This window comes from Scardinius erythrophthalmus, assembly GCF_964197995.2.
Source record: "Scardinius erythrophthalmus genome assembly, chromosome: 7".
Taxonomy (NCBI): Eukaryota; Metazoa; Chordata; class Actinopteri; order Cypriniformes; family Leuciscidae; genus Scardinius; species Scardinius erythrophthalmus.
In genome coordinates, this window is record NC_138227.1 from 19,140,256 (window position 1) to 19,164,870 (window position 24,615).

The following is a 24,615-nucleotide window of genomic DNA, read 5'->3' on the forward strand; positions in this document are numbered from 1 at the left end:
TTTCAGCTTAAAATAACAAGGCACAATATGTTTTTATTTTATGTAGTGGAGTTAAATGTATGATGGTATGCTTTGGAAACGTGGTGAAGTAAAAGTTTACCGAAATAAAAATGCTTTGATAGAGAACAGATAATTGACAAAATGTATTCAATTACAGAAACAAAGTAAAAAATACTTTACTGTCCACCACTAATTACTATAGCTAAAACAATCCGAGAAGCTGTTCAAAATAATTACAGACATGCACTTCATTACTATTAGTCAGCAGTTACCTATACTTATTACCACTTACCTACAATTATAATTCTCATACATATGAAATGATAGTCTTTGACTGAACTTTATCGACAAGAAAAACACTTAAAAACACCATCATAAATACAGCATTCCTTTTAAATCTGTTAAAAGTAGTGGTTTCAGAAAGCATCTACAATTATGGAACATACTAAAATGGCACAAATATTTGACATCACCAATGCTACAGTATTTCCCCCTAAATTTTCACTTTGCGCTCTCACCTCTGAGCCGGTCGCCTCCAGGATGGTGGGATGAGCGCTTTCAGGGGCCCAAGAAATGCACTCCACCACATGCTCATGCTCACGAAGCTCCGCCTTGCATTCTTTTGAAGCCACCACCCAAACACGCACCGTTTGATCATTAGAACTACTGGCGATCAGGGTCCCGTCCTGGTTGGGCCGCACCATGCGCACCCACTCTCTGTGGCCAGTGAATGTCTTCACACAGTACCTGTTAAGCATTTCCAACAAACACAGATTTAACCACATTTATTAATGTCAAGAACATTTCAGGTATTAAATATCTGCAAGTTTGTCACATAAGTTTGCAAGTCACATCTGACTATTACAACTTTGAGAGCAAAATGTTGATTTGTTACTTGTACAAACATTTGCACAGGTGCTTTTCAGCTGAAGTAACTTAACACAGTAATTGAAAGGCCTGTTTTGTTGAAGGAAGCTATGGTTAGACACATTGATCTAAAACCAACAACCTGTTTTAGCAGCCCAGGACTTTAAAAAAATATGCATGTAATAAATATCAAATAAAAAATATGAAACCTGCATACAGCATTTGCTAAATGACTTACCCAGTAGCCACCTCCCACATTTTAATGGTTTTATCCCTTGAGGCAGAAACTATGTGATCTCCATTGGGCATAATAGCTACAGATGAAACATTATGGTCATGCCCTGAAAAAAATAAAAAAGGTCAGTAAAGAATTAAGTATAAAATTTTCCAAACTGTCCTGAAATTGTCATTCAAAGAAGGACCAACAGTGTCTGAGATTTATTGAGATTCATTTCTCGATTCAGTGCATAAAATACACATTTCTACCATACAAATCAGACAGTCATGCACATTAGCGTCTGACAATGTACGGTTAAGGTTTAAAACACATTGAAAAATTTAACGGAGAATAAGAAGCTGCTAATTTGCCTTGGGCTGCTTTGTTCTCACAGTGTGCAGGGAAAAAGATGAGCTAATTACACAGGACGCCATTTTTAAGCTCCTCAATAGATGATGAAACTAAGTAGCCTAGAAAAAGCAGTCTTAAATATGGGGGGGGGGGGGGGGGGGACAAAATGTTATCTCGTCTCAAAGAGGATAATTAAACTGCTGTCCAAATCTCCTAATCTTCCACTAAAGCAGCCGACCCACGAAGCAAGACGGGGGAGAGAGAGAGAGAGAGAGAGAGAGAGAGAGAGAGAGAGAGAGAGAGAGAGAGAGAGAGAGAGAGAGAGCACGAGCAGAAGGGGGACTTGCAAACAGAAGGTAGGGGGGTTCCTTTGCCACCATTTCAAAGATAGACTGTGCTAGAACAGTCTACCCTAGTCTCAGGGCATCATGCCAGCTTTAGTGATGGGTGTAAATTACAAGCCTTTGGATTTGTGCATATTACAAGCTGTCGCACACATTATTTGGATTATAACCACTCATTTTTTTTTTTTTTTATATGGATTACAAATGACTTGAGGGAAACTCTAAGAACACTTTAAACATTAAAATATGCTTTTTGAGATGTTAACAAACATTTATGTATTGTGCAAGACAAGTCTGACCTATTAAATCAATGCTGCTAAAGTGCATTTGTGTATTTTGATGCACAGTACCTGTGTTTTTGGTTTGTATTGTAAGATTCTAAAACAATACAATTATTTGAGCATTTTGAGTGCATTAATGAGTTTTTGATACAGTTTGAACTTCATAATTAGTGTAATATAAAGTGACTGGATTGCAGACTTTTGTGCACCCATCCCCCCTTCTCTTCGCAGATTTTCACACAGACTGTTTTTGCGCTTTTCCAAACCTGTGGTGAGATCTGACCCAAGCTAAAAAGAGGGGGTTTCATGACACTAAGTGTTAACTATCCATCTAACACATGGAAAGATATGTTGACATAATACAGCACCCGTAAGACAAAATGCAAATTCACTTGTGGTGTGATCTCCCATATGAAAAGCCTGAAGGCCTCCCTTTCCAAAGAAGCTATTAAAATTTACCAAGCAATTAGGATTTTAAACAAGAGCAGAGCCTAAGGAATGGCTTTCTGAGGACCAGATCTCTCACTTTTTTGGAGTGGGAAATTTTTTTTTTTATGTCAAATTGTTCTAAGAACAAATCTTAGGCTTAAGAAAGTTTTATACAACATTATATCAAATGAATAAATATGAATTATAAACAAATACATACATATTTTTGCATATAATATATTTATAGGAATTATTAATTAATAATATAATAATAATAATAATAATAATAATACAATAACTATAAAATATAAAACCTTCATAAACAGCACAGTTATATTTGAGTAAATGTGTTAAAGGCTGGCTTCTAATTCAAGAAGAATCTCTCTTATGGATTTGTTGGCAAGCTGGCACATTAATGAGCTGCATTCAGCACCTGCCCCGACACTCTATTCCCCCCTGAGACGACACACCGCTCCTAACAGGTCCCAGAACCAATGACAACATATGACACCGTGCTCACCGTGCATGGTCCTGATACACTCGAAGCCCTGGAAGTCCCAGAGCTTAATGGTCATGTCTGCTGAACAGGAGGCTAGGAGCTTTCCAGTTTGGTCAAAGGAAATGTCCTGCACCGAGTCTGTGTGGCCCTTGAGGGTACGCTCAAAGTCACCCGTTTCATAGTCCCAGACCTGGATCAGACACAAAACATATTTTAGCCCAAGATGAGCATCTATTCAATAAAAAAAAAAAAAAAAAAAACATTAACTTGTTTGGCAGCTTATAATGATAAGGTGATACATAAAAGACAGGTTTGGGCTTGTACCTGCTATTATTTATTCAGTGAAACATCTGTTATGCAGCCAGCTTTTAAACACCATCAAACACACAAGATTGCCCTCTGGATATAATCTATAGTGTGAACGTTTGCTCATTCATTATCAGCCTGTCAGAATTTCATCCCATATGAACCTTACAGTATCTACTGCACTCCAAGCAAAATTGTGGCAGAACATTTTTGACATGTTTACCTTAAAATTCAGTTTTCATCATTTTCTTTATCATTAAAGCATTTTTGTGAAGTGAGGCAAATGTTATCTGCTTGTTCGCCTGGATGCAGCAGTATGATAAACAGCCTCAGGGTTTAATGTGAAGATCAGGTTTCAGCAGTTTCTAGGCGGCAGCCAGACACACAGGGATAAGCTCTGTCTGCTACATAGGGGGCCGGTGACAGAAGCCCCTCCACCTGCTTATCTGTCTCCTGCTTCCAAAGGGGGAGACTGAACTTAACCAGTCGTGTTCTGATAGAAAACATGCACAGGAAAAGCCTGATGTGGCACACCTGGGTCAGTCAAGCACGTAAGCTTTAACCATGTAGCTGAGACTGCAATAAATAAATTAATACATTTAGCCGATAACCGATATGGTCCCAATATATGTGCATCCCTAAAAATCATTCATTTTTATCTGAAGAACAGAGGCTGAACAAGACTATATATCTAGGCTTAAAAAGCAAGGGAAAATAAAAATAAGAGAGCATGCTGATGAAATTAACCATGAAGTGCTGGATGAACCAAGACTGCTTTTTTTTTGGCGTTAAGATAAATTGTGAAGATGAAAGAAAAAAACTGAATGTTCGAGCGCATGTCATATTTTCATGTGCATGTATAAAACATCACAGTCTGAAAAAAAAAAATGAAAAAAAAAGCATTTGCTCATGAAACTGAACTGCAAACCTGAATTGCAAACTTTCTTTGATTCAATAACCCGGCTAAGCAAGAGAACTGTCAAAAAAGCTGTCAAACTGCTTATTAACATGTTTAAGAAAAAAATGCTTAAGTAAAAAAAAAAAAGACCTGCCACAGCCGCCTCACCACATCTGCAATACACTGAGCAGAGGTGAAAAAAAAAAAAAAAAAAAAAAAGAGCATTTGGCTGCACAGCTTCAGGCTCTATGATAATTAGCTATGAATATGTGGATGGGGAGAATGGGACAGAATATATTTGGACTAGCTCTAGCTGTCTGGTTGAGGGCCGCCCATGTTAAGATGGGTAGGGCTGGGGATTTTAGGGAAGGGTTTAATAGCACCAAGTACAAAACTAGGGCACGGGAGGAGGGGGCACAGACTCAGGCTGGTGGCCATAGCTGCCGGCACTAAGGCGGGTGATGAATCACTCAAAAACACAAGTGTCCAGGAAAATAGTGGAATCCTTTGTAGGACTTATTGGGAGGACTGTAGGACTATTCCTTTCATATATTATACCTCTGAATTTTCTGGCAGATCTAAAGTGTGAAAATGTTCCCTCTTGGCTTTAAAATCAGCCCAAAAAATCCTCAATAAGTGGCTATAAATAGGTTTAGACAGGTTGTCTGTAGAGTTGCTGGGCTCGGTTATGAATAGCAGGCAGGCAGAAACAGGGCTTATTACCATGGGAATGTCATGCTGCTTTTGTGCAGACTTGTATATTGTGTGTCTCAAGAGGCCCTGCATGACCAACTCTCTTTCTCTCAAAAAAAAAAAAAAAAAAAAAAAAAAAAAAAAAGACAGTGGCCATCCAGTCACATTTACAGCTCATTCAAGGCAAGGCGCTGCAATTATGTCAGTTAGCCTAAATTTGATGGGCCATTTTCACACTGTAAATCAAGATTTGATCACACTAATGTAATACAATAATGCAGGGTCAGTTTTAAGGGGTATGAGATGTACACCATGCAGACAGTGTGCTTGATAACGCCACAGAAGATACAGAAGACCTCACCTTTATTGTTGCGTCCTCTGAGGCAGACACTATGACACTGAAAACAGGATGGAAAATGACTCTGGTGACAGGACTCCTGTGGCCACTCAGGGCATATCTCTCAGGGGGACGGGGGATCCATTCTTTGGGGTCTCGCTTCTGTGCAATTGGCCCACCTAAAGTAATCTCCTCTTTTGCCTCATTCAGTTTTGATTCTAATTCCATGACCTAGCAGAAAGCACAATGTGTAAGACTCATCATTACACACATCAAATTAAATGAATGGTGACATTTTGGAATACAGTTTCTGTACTTGAAACACAGCCTTTCTAAACCCAGACTTTTGCCATTTCAGAGCATGCATAGTCAATGAGTCAAGGCTGCCTCCATGGTTCTTAATAGGATTTGCATTAAATATGAAAGGCACAAACCTTTTTCTGTAATCTGATGACTGATGTCCATTTCTTTTCCAAAAGACCTGCATACTTTTTATCCAATTCCTCATTCTGGTGACAAAAGATGACAAACTTTACACCTTAGCAAAAAGAAATATTTAAAGAAATACACAAATTACATACAGCCTTAAGCAAAAAGGGAGGCATACACCTATCACCCCAGTGGCAAATGTAAATTCCCTCTAAATCCCTTCACATGGGTTAATCTCTGGCAGACAACGAGAGCTTACAAAGATTACAATTACACAAACACTGCACTGTGAAAAATTTACTTTAGGGTGCCTGGCACCAACTAGACCTTTCTGTAAGTCACATTTAGCTTTCAATTTGAGACATGAATCCCATTAGCATTCTCCGATTAACAAACCAAAACAAATAACTACAGTACTAACAATGTCTTTAGGGGTGGGCAGTATGACTTACGTTTTATATGTATAATTTAGATTTATTTTTTTTAGGACCAAGAGCTCCTCTTAAACATACAGAACAGTAATATAAGAGGCTGTTATAGCAAACACTTATCATGATGGTTGGTTTTACTGCTGTGGATCATTACCTTCATTCACAATTCCACTTTATTCAAGACTAATTCTTATTCAGTCGAATTCTGAAGTATGAAAATCCAACAAGAGTAATTGTGTGTAAACCCTGACATTAGACATTTTTATGGATGTGTTTTTAAATAGGTCTCAGCCGGAGACCAATATGAAGGTTCTGTTAGCTGAAAGAAGAGTACACATGGTTTTGCTTCACTAGACTGCTCTCTAACCATCAAAAATGCAAAAGCATAAGACAGCTCCCAGATCTATGGTTGATAAAAAAAAAAAAAGGATGTGGCAGACAAAGAGAGCAGAGGCACTTTGGGAGTAATATTAGAGGTGTCCAGCAGAACAGGTGCCGTTTCTGTGATGAGAAGTGGAGTGAGAGGGGTCGTGTCATGCGTCTGAGGGAGAGGGGCATTTAAAGCCTCTGCAGAGGTCTGATCCGCCATCTGCCTGGACCCTCTGCCACGTGTGGCGGCCAATGGCTAAATACCAGCCCCATCAGCCATGCCAGCCTCTAATCACTCCTGTCTGACAGTCCATCAGCTCCCTCCAGCCCTCAGAGAGCCACTCTTCATCTACAGTTATGCCTAAAGTCTCAAACCCCTGCCACCTCATAGAACATCTTAACAGCTGGAAGGATCGATGATGAGATCTCTTCTGCTAAATGAATCCTTGTTAATAGTATTCTGGTTAATTAAAGAGAGCTGTTAGCACCATAGACCACCTTTCGGTCGACAAATCTGATCAATAATTCATCCTCTTTCTTCCGTTTACAAAGAAAATAAACAGTTTATCTTCTGTTCAACCAGGAGTGTTTTTAAACAGGAGCTTCTGTGTGTGCAAAGGGCTCTCACATTTCCAGACGGCATATTACACAGAGCCGTTTTCTGCTGAATTTCAGTAATTATCCTGGTCTATCCTGGGATAATGGAGAGACAGTATTCAGTATGTCCCTTTATCAGTGTGAACCATCACTTAGACAACAGGGAGCATCGGGTTTTACACATCTGCCACACATCATAATTATCTCTGCACTGCCTTAATTCAGCACGTGCGCTGTCAGTCACAACCTCACACAGAGGCGCCAATTAAAAGGGGAATTCTTCAAATGAAGAAATATTGGTTTAAATGGAGGGGGGTTCCCACACTTACCATGTCTAATTCTGCCTCCTTTTTGAAAACTGAATATGCCTCTTCATATCCATTGGAACGAAGGTAATCAGCTATCGCTCGGTTTCTGAAAAACAAAGAAAGCCTAATTAGTTCTCTTGATAACCAGGCTTTATGATTGAGGATTAAGAAAAGAGCTGTGGTAAGAGCTTTTAACACAACTGAAAGAACATGCAAGCACATATTCAGAGAAAGTGGTATGTTGGAATTTCGTTATGAGACAAAAAAACTGCACATGGAAAACACCTTAAGCTTTAATGGTGAATCAGGTTTGATAAAGAGTGTGTGGGGAAAAACACATATACAAATTGCTCAGTAAATTTCAGTACTGACCCAAAGATGTGCCCTTAAAAATACATTTATGAAAGCAGTATATCTGATTAGCCTGGATAAGTCACCCAAAACAGAAACAGCAAAATCTGAAAAAAGCATTAGTGTACAAATATTTTAGATTGATCTACTTTTAAAGGGTAATATTTTGCAGTATTACCAATAACTAGGGGTGTGACGAGATCTCGTGCTACAAGCTCCCTGGTGTGCGCAAATTAGTCTGCATACAATAGTCTTCCAATATCAGACCTATCTTTAGACTGTAGTTGTGGCTCTGGTCTCTGTTTGCACTTAAGAAAAAAACTGTTATTTATTTTTGTTATTTATACTGTTTTTATTTATATGTTTGTTGAAAGGAGTTCAATTAGGTCACACACAGCCTCAATCAGAAGTTCTGGAAGCTCATCATTTATGTACAGTAAGGTCTGAAGAGTCTCATGTGAAATCATACAGGAGAAAAGCCAGTCAGTTGAGTTTGTGGCAAAACCTTTTACAGTGCTTGTATATTGTTGTCTTTCAATGCATTTCATAATTCATACTCAAAGTACAACTTAAATAGCATTCATTACAAGATTATTAGTTAAAACATTTTAAAATGCACCTGCAGACTATTTTTCCAGACATGAATTTTGTCATGGAGGACTTCTATAAAATAGTGCAAAAATCTCGTCTCGTTCTCGCGAACCCAATCCCGTGTCTCGTCACACCCCTACCGATAACAATAAACACACACATACATTACTTTCCTTAATTGTTTAAGATGAAATATTACATGTAAATAAATGAATTTTATAAATACACTTTATTCATAAGTGTCACGTTTGTGATTTTCATTTGTCATCTAGCCAAAGGATATTTATGAAATCAAAAAAGACTCGTGATTTTGATATTTTTATTTATTCAGATACAGAAGAAGCATGTTATTTTTGTATTTTATCTTTATTTTGTCAGCATTGGAAACTCTAACAGCCTTCCTTCATTTGACAGACGACCCATTTTTATTTTTTACGAACTGCAGAGATTTTCAAGATGCTATATTTTCCTCATCCATGCATTTGAACCAAAACCTTATTATATTATTAAATTATAAGGTAGGCTATACATTATAAGACTATTTACAACCCTCTACGAACACCTTGGCAACAGAATCGCCATTGGCTAGTACACTATTTTTGGTTTCTCGCCAGATCAGCTTATCTTTGAGAAGTCAGTGGCACAGCTTTTTAAATAGGCTATCTAAACGTACACTCTTAAAAACAGTCAATCAAGCATTATATTATGATAGTCAAGCACCATTTAATGATAGAGCTTTAGAAATTAGAACTACAACTTGATAAATCATGCATTAATGCATATTTGTCATTTTAACTGAACTTAGAACTGGTGGTGGAGCTTAAGATATTGTTGGTCATTCAGTGTTTCTGTAAAATAAAACCGATAATAGTAATTATTATTAAAAGATAATCCTACAACTAATAATGACAATATACAACACACACGAGCTGCTGGGTTCATGAATGTTAATCATGTTGTCAGTGCCAGCTCAAACCGATTTGCTGAAATTAAAACAGGGATGAGCGCCAGCCAATGAGATTGCCGTCTGCGCATTAGTTCCGCCCACTACCGGAGAACCGGCATATCTTCTGCTTGTTCTTAAAAGCTGAATAATTCCAGATGAACGGCGTTATTTTGACAGGAAAATACAAACAAGAATAGTTTACATGTAGTGTGTCAATTCTGCGTGGTATGCAAGACTCTCTCTTGCGTGTGAGAAACGTGACGGCAAGTCGTGCACCTTCACACTAGAGTTTATGGTAGAAGTTATTATTCTTTGTTAAAGTTAGCTAAGATCCATTAAATAAGTTATAACTTTTGATTTTAACAAAGTGTTATTAAATGTTGAAATTAAATTAAGATTAATAAATGCTTAAGAAGTATTTTTAATTGTCAGTTTATCTTAACTAATTAATGTTAAATAATCGACCCTCATTGTAAAGTCTGACTGAACAATAAAGAATCAGAACATATTCAAACAATATATAGGGCAAGTTGTAGTCCAGATTGAAATAATAAATGTTTAAATTAAAATAAATATCCTTACATTAAGGATTTGGTGCGGTGAACACCATAGCGAATACAAAAATCTGAATGGTTGTTTGAAACATTTAAATGCTGTAATAGTCGGTGTTTAAAATCTGCTCCAGTCATTGGAAACCGTCTGTAAGTGTGTTCAGTTCATTCCTAGAATGTTTCAGCTAGTCGTTAAGTGTGTCCCCGGCATTAACAACTAGCTGAAACATTCTATTACCCAAATTACCAAACAATAGAGATAAATTATCTGTATGGCGGTTATAAATGGCAGTTTTCCCTGTGGTATTGAAAATGGTATCGGAAATCTATTTTTTAAGGTATCGTATAGAGGTTGGAAATTCCAGTATCATGACAACACTACGCCACATATTGATAGCAGCTCCCTGATGCCTGCAAATCATATACAACATCTCCCCCACCACCAATTTTTTATATATTATATTTGAATGTATATTATTATACATTAAAACAATCCTTTACAGATTAAAAGAAAATGTGAGCACATTCAAATAGAATACACATGCTTTTTACTTTAATAGGGAAAGAATATGTCAGTTATTAGAAGGAAGCCTCCACCTCTTCTTTCAACACATTCTGAGCTGCTGAGGAGTCAGCAAGACTGTGGTGAGCGGAAGATATTCACTGATAGTAGTGATAGTGAAGACAAAGAAGGCTGTCAGAGACGCCACTCTGCTGTCCAAACTCTTCCTGGCATTGTGATGCCAGAAGGATCCACAGCCCAATATGGAAATGCTGTTTCAGCAAGACAGCCACATTGTGCACATATTCTCTTAAATCAAGATCAAAATCAAGATAGACAAGAATTATAATATCTATAGACCAGACAACAAAGAGTCTAACAGCACACAGGCAGAGGAAAAACTCATGGAGAGAGATAAATAATAAGATTATATAGCCTATATACACTGTGTGAACTATTTGGTGTATTGGCCAGTTCACTAAGGAGCACACAATGAAGTGGCAGAGCACTAGCATCAAATCTACTGACAGTGAGGGTGCTCTGATTAAAGTCAAGGTTAGCATGAGGTTATCTCTCATGTGACAGACGGCAGGAATGAACTACACTGCTTAATGCTAAAGGGGACAATTGTGTGTGTGTGTGTGTGTGTGTGTGTGTGTGTGTGTGTGTGTGACTCTACTCTGCTTTGAGTTGGACATGCTCAACAGATACCTTTACTAGAGACACAGCTCAACAACAATGCTTCTTTGTGAGTCAAATAGAGCCGTTTAGCAAAACAAAACTGTGATGATTATGGCCATGTACATTCTGGAAAGTTTTAGGAGTGACAACCACAGTTAAATGCAGGAGTGAAAGCCCTGAATTCTGTGACTCATTCTGTGTGTGTATATTGTATACAGTAGTCAATTACACATGTGCAAAACACTGCCATCGCAAAGCTTTAAGCAAGAAACACAGATGACAGCAGTTCAAACTAAATTTATTTAAAACCAATTAGGAAACCATCTGATAAATTTCATGAATTACTTGTCCAGTCTATGTGCAGTTCATAAAAACATAACTAGCATTATATTTTGGATTTCAATTAAATAAGGTAAATTTTAGCTCACAAAATAATGAAATTTATGTCATTTACTCACCCTCATCAGTCATTCCAAAATTATGACTTACATTCTTCTGTGGAACACAAAAGATTGATATTTTGAGAAATGTCTCAGTGATTTTTGACTACCATACAATTGGAAGTTAATGGGGTGTTGCTTCTTGCTTGGTTCCCTAGTTTTCTTCAAAGTATCATCTTTTGTATTTTGCAGATTTATAAAAAAAAATAAAATAAAAAAAAAAGTATGCCAGTTAGGAATGAATGCTATTAGGGTTAGGGGAGTCAAGATTTTCAAATATTCGATTAGTTGATTTAATATAAGAATATCGAATAGCTTGTGCGTAGAGCTGTCACTTTTGTGAAAAAATCCTGTTAGATTTTTGAGACATAAGTGTTCATTGAATCGATTGTAAAATCGATTTTTCATGTCTAAAGACATTTCCAATTAAAATGCCAAATATAGGTAAATCCACAGACAACTAACGGGCATTAGGACGAACGTAAAGAGGGCGCTTGAGACGCGCACAAGTCAGCAAATATTCCTGATGATTTATTGGCGTGAAGTTTCGTGCACAATGACAAACAGGAGTGCAACATTCTCGAAAAACAATAAGCAGAGTGGACTGCCATAGCATAAATGAAAAACATTACTGCAGGCTTCAGCATGGCAGTGTTTACGATTAGAAATGTCAAACAAATTTCACCTACGTAGGCGATTGTCTGCACACCAGCAGAATTCACAGTTTTGTTGTAAAAAGAGACACATTATGCAGAAGTATAATTTGCTGTTATGTGTTTGTCAGAGCCTACAGTTGCTGTGTGACACGTGTTCGCTGCGGGCGTATCGTGACGAGCTGGACGCGCTCCGAGAAAAGACAGTTAAAATCGATTCCCTATTTTCGTTTTCGAAACTTGCGTTGGTTGGTCCGATCGATTGTGCAATCGATTGTCGAACGTAAAGTGACAGCCCTAGTTGTGCGATTATTGTCTAAAAAAATCCCTGTGTTTTCGGTGCTGATGCAATGGTGACTGACGTGTTCATCGAGATCATTATACCAAATCATTCTGATGACAGACTCAGGGATTTCAGAATTAAAACAACATTTAAGATGCTGTGCAATGAAACTGATCCACTGGTTAGTCCAGTTATCCAATCACATCCTCTGTTGAGGAAAAGTCACATGAGTTTTTTCACTGAGAGATTTCGTATTCGGTAAATGTGATTCCATCATAGTTTTTGTGCATGTCTTCATATCGGATAATAAATAAATAAATAAATAAATAAATAAATCCACCTCAATTGTGATAAGTTATGTGCATTTTTAGAATATTTTTTTTATGCGATAGGCCAAGCTTTTACATTCACTTGATCGCACCACAGTTCCAGTCCAACCAAACTCAAAATCACCTCCTACAGGTTCGGTACTCAGGTGCACTCCCGGGTCCGCATGACAGCTTTCACATGACCAATTTTGAACTAAACTGCCAGTGTAAAAGCAAGCCAGCGACAGCGTACAAGTGGCCGCGGACTCAAAGAAGTCACTCATTTTCAATGTAAGTCGGCGGCGAGCTCCGGCGAGGGGGGTGCGACGCGTCTTGGACAACGAGAGCGGCGAGAAGAGTTGAAGCCAGGTCAACTTTATGGCAATGAGCTATGACGCGGTTCGGCGGCAACCAATCGGAATGTAGAATTCCTCCGCTTGAGTATTCCAGAGAACGCAGTAAAATAATTCGATCTACATCAGAGCGTCCCCAAATCTTTCTACGGCGTCGTTGGCAGGGCGGCGAGAGCGAATTTTGCCGCTCTCGCCGGCGGCGGTGTGAACGCTCAGTAAGTCACAATTATCATGGTTTGTCTGGTTGACATGAACACAAGCTTGCTCTCTCAGTGAAGTCTTTGAAAGTATAGCGTGACTCTCTTGCTGTTAGGAAACTTATGAATTCATAACATTTACAGACAAGAATATAACTGTAAATGTAAGTTATGCTCTGGAGAAAAACAATCCTGAAAATCATTAAACAGCAAGTGCAATCTGTCAAAACACATCAAGCAGCCCAAGTGAAACTCTGCTTTATGAGCTTGAATGCTTGAATAAAGAAGAGCTACAAAGACAACCATCCTTAACTGCGATTTCTGCCCAAAGTCACTTTGATCACATACAAAGTAAAGACTTTATTAAATCTATGTTCAGTATATCATTAAGATGGCCACAAGATGAAATTTCAATGTTTTATCATGCATGATGTGGAAACAGACAAGTACCAAAGATTAGTGTTGGCAGGCATAAGTAAACAAGCAAGCATTAACAACAAATTATTTTAAAATAATTCCCATAATAATCCTCAAACACCTGCCCAACCGCTTTTGAATAAATGTCATTGAAACCCTCGATCTCTAATCCAGATGAATAGGTCAATAACAGCAAGCCACAAGATAATTTTTTGTGATACTGCTATCTGCACAGTCACAACACAAATAAAATATTGGAAATAGTACTGAAAATGGCAAAGAAAAGAAAACATTGTGAGCAAACAAACGAGTGCTCAAAGCTCTGGGCTGGTATCCATGGAAACCGAGAAGCAAAGTGGCGAAGAACCTGAGTGGGCAGAGATGCAGAAGACAAGGAACAAAAGATAATCTTCATTTAGAGAGGGCTTCCTCAAACTAACCAAAGAACTGTCTCAAAACATGCAGAGCTGCCTCTCTAGACAGCATTTTTGACTGGTGCATACAGCCCTATGATTTCCAAAATCTGGAAAATACATAATATAAACAATCATCTTATGTATATTATGCATTATAACAAATGTCTGCAGAGGGCGCCAATGGCCTTGTCTTGTTACACTTTACAGCAGATCAAATCCTTGTTTAATACTGGCCAAATGACATTTAATTCAAATTTTTACTTAATCTTTATTATTTGGCGACTTCTTTACGATAGAAATGCTACAGCCACTGTAGAATATGTGGACATCACAACATGCAAAATCAGAGCGAGGGTTTAAACTCATTTTGAATTCACAACAAACAGTCTGCATATTTTGTAACTTATTAATGTATTCTCCTGTGTTGGTGCAGGTTTATAAATGCTTTACCTTACAAATTTGATGAAATGGCGCACACTGCGTTCCCAAACGAAAGTTATATGCAACCCAAACTCTCAGCATATGCGCATGTAAATGATAACAGTTTGTGTGGAGCAGCATTTACTGTGAACAGATCCGCACTGTGTTACTCGACACAGGTAAATTGCAATTCAGGAATTTTAAAATTGAATACTCTAATTTAATCGAGGAATTGTGACAGCCCTAGTTGTTACATTTCTTCAGTTCCTTTTTTTTTTACTGTGAAACAACAACAACCTGGGCCAGTGTAGCCACATTGTGGAACAACTGATTAGTGCAAAACAAATTCAATGCGCATGTGCGACGTATACGCAGTTACAAAAATCAGGCGGTTCAGGTGACGAAATTTGTGTCGTCCAAACATACTTGGACCCTCAAATACACGTTTATACAAAAAATAAAAAGGAATAGGCTACTTTGGCCTTAACACTGTTTTTGATAATATATAAAAATCAAAACACAGAATCCAGAATAATAAAAATATCCAGATAAACAATTTCTGAAAAAATAAAACATTTCATAACATTTCATTTCATGAATTCAATTTATTAGGCATCATTTTTGATTATTAAAATTCAATTAAACCATTCATTCAAAATAGAATCCAAAACCAATTTCACAATATATATCTAATAGCTAATTTACTGATGCATTTGATCTGTAGTAGTATGTTCAGGACCACATGACTGAATTTGCAGCACAAGAGCAAGTCCTCATCAAACGTCAAATGATAAATCTCAGGCAGGGCGGTGGCAGAATACATGTGCATGTAAAGTGAGTAAGGAGAGCGGCTGCAGGAGAAGAGATGAGCAGCATTACCTCATTCTTTTTGGAGGAGAGTCATCTCGCTCGAACATCATTTCCGCTAAGTACTTGCTTCCGGATCCACATCACCACTGCCAGCAAGACAGCATCCCGTACCCCTCCCACATCGACTCCACAAACCCAGTGCATCTCTCCTCAGTAAACAAACAAGTCTTATCAGACTCAAGATGATCCCCTGTGGGTATATCTTGTCTGGCTGCCTCTGGGCGTTTGGATTTGCTTTGCTTATTATCCAGCTGCCATCATGTATCAGAACATGGCATCACAGGACTGCAGAATGAGTCCCTTTGCAGGCTTTTAAAGTTGGTAACCTTTGTACAAACCCCGACAGAAAGTGGCTTTCATCAAAGCCAGCACTCTCACTTTGTGGCTCTATCCAGGGATTCTACGGGAGCATTATTCCCTGATAAAAGGCTCCTAAACGGAGGTTGCTGCAAGTCTGCCGAGTAAGCACACACAATGTGTTCTTGAAGCATCCAAGTAGACTGTACACTGGTTTCCAGTAAGAACCAGTTAGACAAAGCTTTTCAATAAATGTCAGACCATAACAAAAAAGCTCTCAAATCGGATGACTCTAAAACTAGAAAACCCCAAGAAATAATGCAGGAACCACAACATATCTAACATTCTGACCTTATCAGTTCTCAAAAAGCCTTGTTAATTTCAGTTAAATCCTTGTTTACTGCCATTTAAACTGAAACTGAAACCCACATTCATCATATCACTAAAATAAGACTGTCTGTATGTTTCATTCATTCTTTTGGCTTTCTCGTGTCACGTTTTCTGGGTATAGGGTTTCAGTTTCAGTTTAAATGGCAGTCACCATTTTTATCTGCTTGTGTATAATATTCTGGTGGTGCCTAGATATGGTTCAGGTCCTTTCTCCAATCCATGTCTGTGGCAGTTCTGCAGGGAATCAGTTTTTGATCTCAAACTAAATTCATAAATCATTTAAATCATTTGTCACTTTTTTTATTTTTTATTCAATTTTTTCATTTAAAAAAAAAAGATCCCTAATTGTAAGCAATATTGTGTTGTAAGCAATATAGTGTTGTTTACTGTAATGCAATACTACATAATGCATTGTTATAATTAGGCTACATAATAAAATTTCAATAAAAAAATATTTTAATATTTTTATATTGTGTACAATTGCAAACGCTCCATGTTCTGGCAGTTCAGAGACGGCAGACCTTGAGCTAGAGTGTGTAAAGGGCACATGCAATTGGATGTGTGTGTGCGCACAGCATGGGAGTGTTGAGCCAGCTGTCTCACATACACATGCACAGTGTTAATGAGATTTGGGCTGCTCCGCAGAGGCCACGCCCCTTAAGACGACTAGCAGAGTGGGGTCTTAGCACTAATGCTGTGTTTTTGTTTACAATCATTTGAATAAGTCCTGAGCCATGACACAATCTCACGAATGCACACACACACACACACAAGCAGGCAGGAGCAGAGGGATTTCCACACTATCGGGAGGAAGCTTTAGATTACGCATTCACCTTCCCTCGCCACAATGAAGGAGTGGCGGTTGGCATAATAATCTCTGACTGCATGTGGCACTAATGCATGTATTATGTGTGTAAAGCTTTGCTCAGCTCCTCCTCAGGAATCTCTTAATCATAAATAACTACACTACTAGAAAATTGCAATTCAAACACCCCATGCCTGAACCTTTTCTAAACATCTCAAATATTTGGCATTTCAATTACCCTATTTCAGCCATCTACAATAACATAATAAATCTCAATCTGAAGTCTAGACTGACTCTAGAGGTGCTGAGGTAGCATCTAAGTCGATGGGTGAAGCTCCTAAGAGCAGCAGAAGGGCCATCACCTCCTCCGTGTGCCAGTCTGCAGATTAAATCCATACTGGTGATGGGATTCCTGCTGATTGGCTGGCGGCAGCTTCATCAGAGCTCGCCAGGGGCTGGCAAAGAGGCTATGCTTTAGAATGAGGTGGTCTCCAGAGCCCAGGCCTGCACACACCTGCCACACCTACAGCACAACACAACACGAACCCTACTGCTGTCACAATGAAACTTCACAACCACGCACACAATTTATTTAAATCATTTATTTTGACTACGTGTAAAAGTATGCTTCATTCACATTGTTTGAAACCCTGCTAAGCTGAAAATATTTAAATACACTAACAACAATAATTATTACTATTACTATTATTATTTATTGAAATAATATAAAAAAGTAAAAAACTTGAATAGTATTTTATTATCATTATTTTTGTTGTTTTATATTAATTTCAAACAGACAGATGCTGAACCTTACATGTATGGAGTGCTAGATTTCAGTGCTGAGGTGATTTTGAAGGTTAAGGAGGATTATTATTTAGAGTAGATCAGCTACGAATAATTTAACAATTAACTTGCAAATCTGTTTAATTAGAATAAAATCCCAAAGCCAAAGGTAAGAAGGTAAGATCTAATAACAAGATACAAGGAACACAACCAAATACAGACAGCCTAGAGCAAGATGAGAGCACATTTTATCTCAACCGCAGAGTCAACAGCAATATTTAGCTCCTATAGGAAGATCTGATGTATGAGCTCACACTGAGAGAGTTAAACTCTCGCTCCAGGAGAGAAATGACTCCTGAGACAATGGAGAAAAAGCAAACCTTCCATCAAAAATACCCACATCTCACATGTGTCTACAGAGCAGTGTGCTGTGTTTATTTTTAAAACAAACCCTCACAGGCTTCAATCTGCCAAGCGTTCAATGCAATGTGCTCTTGTATGAGTGACTCCATTATGTCTTTGTAACTATATATAGCAATTTTAAGATGTTGTGCAACCGTATGACCAAAATAAACATTACTAGGAATCCTGACACAGTTTTCTTAATGCTTTATAATTCTTAATTTTTTAAAGCTGCAGTCCGTACCTTTTTTGGGTTAAAAATTATCCCAAATAAATGTTTGAGCAGGTACATAACCAGCCAGTGTTCAAAACTATCTGCTTGCCTTAGCTCGATTCCAAATGGTAAGCTTGTAATAATGTTTTTAATTTCAGTGGTACTGGTGGATTTCCGCGGGAAATTCGAGCATGCCATTGCGTCATTACGTCACATCTGTACACATAAAGGAGGAGTTCCGGCTAGTAGGCTATATTGCGTGTGAGGATGTTGGAGGTGGAGATTTATAGCCTATTCTCACATAACTTGATGCAATTAAACTTATAAATTTGATGGCGGATCCAGAAAGATTCAAACGATAATCACCAGTGACAACTTGAGATTCATCTGTTGTAAAATGCAAAAGACTTCGGACTGGCTACAGAAAAAAAGAGACTGCAACTGTTCCCATGCAAAATAATTACAATTAACAATTTGAGAACAAAGTATAATTTGCACGGTTTGACGTGATATGATAATCAGCGCGATTTACTGCAATGTTTTTTTCCCTTAGTTGGTCAGAACAAAAGTGGATGTTACTTACTTGTTCAGATGACATTAACCGGTGAAAATTCTTAAGTTGGTCATACTTCCAAAAAGTAGAATCTGTGATTCCGAATGACAGTAACACCGGCGCGGCGACTGACAGCCGCACATTCTCCTCAAAACATTGGATTCATCCGCGCTGTGCCGTGCCGAGGCACAACCCACGTAAAGTTGATAATTCCGCGAATAACTGCAATTGCATATTTCGAACAGAGATGGCGACAGAGGAAAAACTACAGACTGCAGCTTTAAATGAACAAGCAAATCTATTTAAAATGAATATAATATATACAATTTACAAGAAAAACCTAGACCGGTAAGAAAGAAAAAAAACGTAATAAAATCAAATATAAAAAGTGGGCCAAGGAGAACAATTCTTACAACAGACAAACTCTATGTTCTCCAGAAAAGATTTTTAAATATAAAATATATTCAAATATAAAAAATATTCAAATATAATTTCTGTATGGCCAGCCGCTGTGCTCTATGTATTGAGAAAAGCCTGAATAAAAAGAGGAAAACTGTTGAGACAGGCAGTCAGCTTGTCAATGCCTCCATTTCCCCTCTGCTTTTGTCTAATGAATCCAGCAGTAAGTAATGCATCAAGACACCCCCTGGTATTCTATCAGTATTCACAAAAACTGTCCAGCTTGCTCCATTTGCTGCCAGTCTAAAAGCACTCTTCACATATAAGCTAGAGGTCTATGAAGGGGGGAAGTTAACAACCTTTCTGCAGTTTTGTCATTTTTCTTTTTATCCCAACATTAAACTTCTAACAGAATATCGTTGCAAACATATTTCGAACTTCTTTTTACCTAGAAGCAAAGAACGAAAAATAACTTTGCAGTGAGTATATCAGGGCCTTAACCGTGACCCTCTAAATCAACAGCCAAACACAGAGAGAAAATCTGTATGTCTCACATTTTTGTTAGGATAACAAATGATAAGCTCCTGCAATCAATATCTTCATTAGGTTGTTCATTGAAAGCCAGGCTACAGCCTGTGCTATGGAGGAGGGGTAAACAGCTTTACATATTCAACTTATTTTAATCTCTCCCTCATTACCTCATTCCGATGATTAAAAGCTCTTATCTGTCCAACTCATGCACGTTCGAAGGTTAATTACACCGTGTGTGGGACCTCAGGACAGATTTATCCTCATACAACTGCAAGACAACTCAATAACCAGACCAACAGTCCATTTTCAGATTAAAGCAGCACGTGGCGTCAATGTATCTAAAACATTTCTCACAGCGGTTAAAAGCTCTCACGAGCCTATTACAATGATCTCCATCCTGATGAGACACAAAAGGATTGTTTATACCCAGGCTTTGTCTGTAGTCATCTTCTCATTGATTCCTCATGACAGTGAACCAGTGATCTTTTCAACTGTCAAACTCCCTGATAAATCCGTACTGTCCTTCACTGTTATCAAAGTTGAATGAGGTACGAGCACTCAAAGATGAGGTCAATCACACATTCATAAATGCATTTTTAATTGTGTGCTATCACACAACTGGTGTGATTGAGAAGAGATCAGAGAACTTACAGTTCGTCACGTTGCCTCTGTGACAGCACCATGGTGGCGGTGGGGACGGGGCGGGGATGGGGGTCAGGTGTAGAGTGTGCAGCAACTGCTGTCTCCTTGGCAGGAGATCAGAGAGAGGACGCCGGGTCCGGCTCGCAGGGTGGTCAGCAGCTCACCCCAAACACTTCTCCTTAAAGACGGTCTCCAGGAACACCACGCATTGACAGCCTGCAGGCATCTACCAACCAGACAGTCCTTGCATCTGTGAAGAGAAAAAAAAGAGACATTTGTTATTCACAATAACAGGACGGAATCAGAATGCAAATAAGTGTAGTCCAGATGCACAGTGGTCATACAGGCTTAAGGCAACAGTGGAAATTCGCTACTGACCCTGTTCCTCTGAAAGTAGCTTTGGGGGCTAACACACATTTCATATCAGGTGTTCCATCTGCTCTATTTCCCCCAGCACGCATCTCATTCTAGCCTGTATTCAGTCCACCCTATCGGCTGCCATGTGGAGCGTTTTGTTACGGACTCCTGCTGCCCCTGTCAGGAGCACTGAACACGTGTAAAAGGGACCGCTGACCTAGATTTTAACATCAACCTACTTCTGCACTCCAGTGAGATACACAGTTTGACAGCAACAAGAAGGCCTCTGATTTTCTCTCAGCTAAAAGAGAGATCACACACTGTGCAGTATGGATGGCAAAAGTACTGCTACTTTACACCAATACAAGGCCTATTACAGCACTAAAGCCAAATGCACAGTACAAGCCTGAAGATCACAACAGCTGGTCATCCACAGTCAATAGGGTTGGGTACAGAGATGAAACGGTTTGAAAATTTCATATCACGATTATAGTGACCTAAATTATCACGATTATCAATGTTATCACGATTTTGTTAAAATGAGATGAAAATGTTCAAAAATAACTGATATAGCCCTACACACTGAAAACTTAAGTTTTATATTTGAAAATCAACAAATGACAAATAAAATTAGCAGCTCTATGCACTTCTTTTAAGCATAAACTTTTTTTGTCATCAAAATTTATGTTATGAGCAAGTATATCATCCATTTTCCAAACCATGTTTTTGTCTTAATAAGTGTTGTGTGTAATAAGTGTAATAAATAAATAACACGCCTGTAATAAGTGTTTATATTAGGACATTTTTAGACGGGTAAGGGTCGCATCGCAGCGGAGTAACCTGGTACCTGCGTGACTCGTCATAGACATAAACAGAGAAAAGTAGCTCCGACTACAATGTTCTTCCACAAGACGCATGCAGATTTGTTTAACCGCTAGAGCGCCAAAATTACATACGGCAGCTTTAAATTATATGACCATTGTCAATAGCAACGCATTATAACAGCGCACATCCGTGTCTCTTGTATCACGGTGGACGCGCTTTCTCATTTTATTCATATGCAACTTGCCATCTTGCGTCTCAGTTTTTGATTGTATTGAAAATGAAATCAGAGTATTAATACTACTGGGCAATTCCAGCGTTATGGATGTGACATTTGAATTCATAATGACAGCTGAAATGTCTCAGTAAAAAATAAACTTCTTACAATACTTATTATTTCCCCTTTTGCAGCGACTTTTTTTTTGCATGTTCTGCAGACATGGTGACCATCCTCGATTAGGTTTCCCTCAAGACTTTTGCAAAAAGCAAAATATAAAATCTCAGTTTTGGTCCTCTTTTATACGCCTGAAAAATATCCCGAGCACTGTCACTGCCTTGTGCCATGTCTTCTCGAACATAAAAACAATGTTGCATTTGAGTGCCTGTGTCTGACTGATGCTGGCTAGACAGGATTTACCGAGATAATTAAATTTTAAATGATGATCCTAACCATCAGAACATTTTATCGTGGTTTATCGTGAAACTGGTAATCGTTTCATCCCTAGTTGAGTATCAATCACTACCTCAACATACAATATGCATCATGATACATACGTCACACAATACGATATATTGATGTATTAATGTGTAAACAGTCAATTTGCCAAAAGAAAATGATCAGATAGGACAAGAGGTGGGCGATTATTTAAAGGAGCATTTCACCCGTGGGAACATTAATATTCATTGAAAGTGGGTCATATATGTAGTGGAAATGTAACATAAATTTCAAATTTGGTGCCTTCTTGACAGAGGAAAGAAAGTGACTTTAAGGCGCATTTGTATGGAAGACAACAACTCCCACAATGCACCACATTGCACAGCTCCGCAAGCCACTCCCACTAATTTTCACAACACAAACGTCTGTCTTCGTCTGATTCAGAGATTTTTTCCAGGAGAAATTGCCATCGTTGAAGTGCTTTGCAGCAGACGGACTATCTCTGTGTCCATAGGCGCACAGTGAGAGCACAGGCACCACCAGTCCGCCCAGTCCAGGCTCCTCGTCCGCGACAGGCAGGTCTTCTGCCTCGGCTGCAGAAGCCGCAGCAGCCACCTCCTATTCCTCAGCCTCAGCTGCTCTTCGCTATATAGCGGCTCGTAAAGGTAGCTACGAACATCTGATTTGAGCATCAGACTTTCTAAATCCTCTTCTTCCATATCATATCGAGTACCTTCCGCCATTGTCGTAACTTCACATCTGGCTCCACAGCGCCTGTTAGCTTAGCTTCCAAACAAGATGGCGGATATTGCTTTTAGTTTCTGCAAGTGAAGTCCCACCCACTGATCTGTAAAAGGTCTGTAGCAGCAGTGGGTCCCACCCCCTGAAAAAATGAGGAACAAGTGTTTGTAGTCTCAACCCCTCTAAAAAGATATGGGACTTCCTGCTTAGAATGATACAAAATGACGATTTTTACATCAATAAGCACGAACCGCAACACTGAAATCCGTATTTCTCCCGACTCAGGGGTCCCTTTAACATACGAGTAATTTTATTTTACGATAACAATATATTTTATGATAGTTATTTTTTTTATTTGATTTTATTTTATTATTAGGGCTGCACGATAATGGTTAAATCCCCACAAATTCTGTGTTGTGTAATTCCTGGTAATCAAATGAAGGCATAAAACACTGATTTAATTTCTCTTTTAATCATAATTAAACTTTTTTATAAAACAAATTGCTGCACAACAGAGCTTGAATGTTAAAATTAAAACATGGAAGAAAATTGTAATTATTCCATAAAAAATAAAGTTTTAATAATAATGTACTGTACTACTATTAGAGTTAGTATTATTATTACATTAAGACATGGATAAATTCTACCGTCAAGTTAAACCAAACTTTTATTGTGCAGTAAAGACCTTGAGTTGACAGTAGTTTATCTCAAATGAAACGGTAAAATGCTGATGAAGGGACTCTCAGAGGGGCTCTGGAGATGAAGTTCATACATTCATGTCCTCGTATAGTGAGATGGCAAAGGCTGAAAACACAGCGTCACGCGTGCTTCAGTGTGTGTGTGTGTGGTAAATGAAACTGCACCATTCATTCACACAGAGACACAGAACATGCAGGGTTCATATTTAAACAGTCTTTTTTGCAGTTTAATATTCACAGACACTAGTCTATATCGCGATTTGATTTAAATGTACTGACCTGCTTTTTATTTATTCATCAAATTTGACAAATTCCATGAAATTCCACGTTGTACAGTAAATTCCGTTTTTATGACTGGATTCCGCGATTCCTTCCGCATTTTCTGCATCGCGAAAATCATAGGGCCCTATGCACCCAAGAAAAACTGAAACCCACTTGCTGACCACTTCCTTGAATAATACTTATTACTAAAATACTTTAAAGCTACATACCATTGTTTTCATTTAATTTGTTAATATTTAGCTTTTAATATATAAAACAACATACAAGTTGCTATTATTAATATTGCTTTAAATTAGTACCATTTAAGTCATTGGAACTGGTTTAAAAAAAAATAAAAAAAATTCACATTTTTTTGCCATTGTGACAAGTCCTAGTGTGTAGATTTATGCTACAGGACTAGGGCTGCAAGATTAATCGCAATTGAAGTCGCGCTTAAACCGATTTGGTTTATTGTGATTATGAAATCGCAAATGCTTTTATTTGTTATGCACAGCTTGTCAGTGACGGACGGCAGTAGTAAATGCTGGTCCATCTGAAAGCACTGTGAGTTTGAGTTGCTTATAACGTGAATTTGAAAAATAAAACACACGCCAAACATGAGAAACATTTATGGACTTCTTGTTCAACAAAAGACAACATTTTTAAAAATCTAAGCGTTTCAATCTTCTGTTTATTCAGCTACAACAATAGCATGATGCCCATTGGGGTT

General features: G+C 38.3%; 1 protein-coding gene across 1 annotated transcript in view; it reads right to left on the reverse strand.

Moving 5' to 3' along the window:
* Nucleotides 1–24,615, reverse strand: part of pafah1b1a (platelet-activating factor acetylhydrolase 1b, regulatory subunit 1a) — a 37,939-nt gene that overhangs the window by 7,763 nt on the left and 5,561 nt on the right. The window contains exons 2-8 of the mRNA XM_081371221.1: nucleotides 20,361–20,601; nucleotides 7,378–7,462; nucleotides 5,657–5,731; nucleotides 5,247–5,453; nucleotides 3,010–3,178; nucleotides 1,106–1,208; nucleotides 519–747 (exon numbers count right to left, since the gene is read on the reverse strand). Coding sequence (XP_081227347.1) covers nucleotides 519–747; nucleotides 1,106–1,208; nucleotides 3,010–3,178; nucleotides 5,247–5,453; nucleotides 5,657–5,731; nucleotides 7,378–7,462; nucleotides 20,361–20,392 — 900 coding nt within the window. The 5' untranslated portion in view covers nucleotides 20,393–20,601. The remainder of the gene's footprint in view (nucleotides 1–518; nucleotides 748–1,105; nucleotides 1,209–3,009; nucleotides 3,179–5,246; nucleotides 5,454–5,656; nucleotides 5,732–7,377; nucleotides 7,463–20,360; nucleotides 20,602–24,615) is intronic.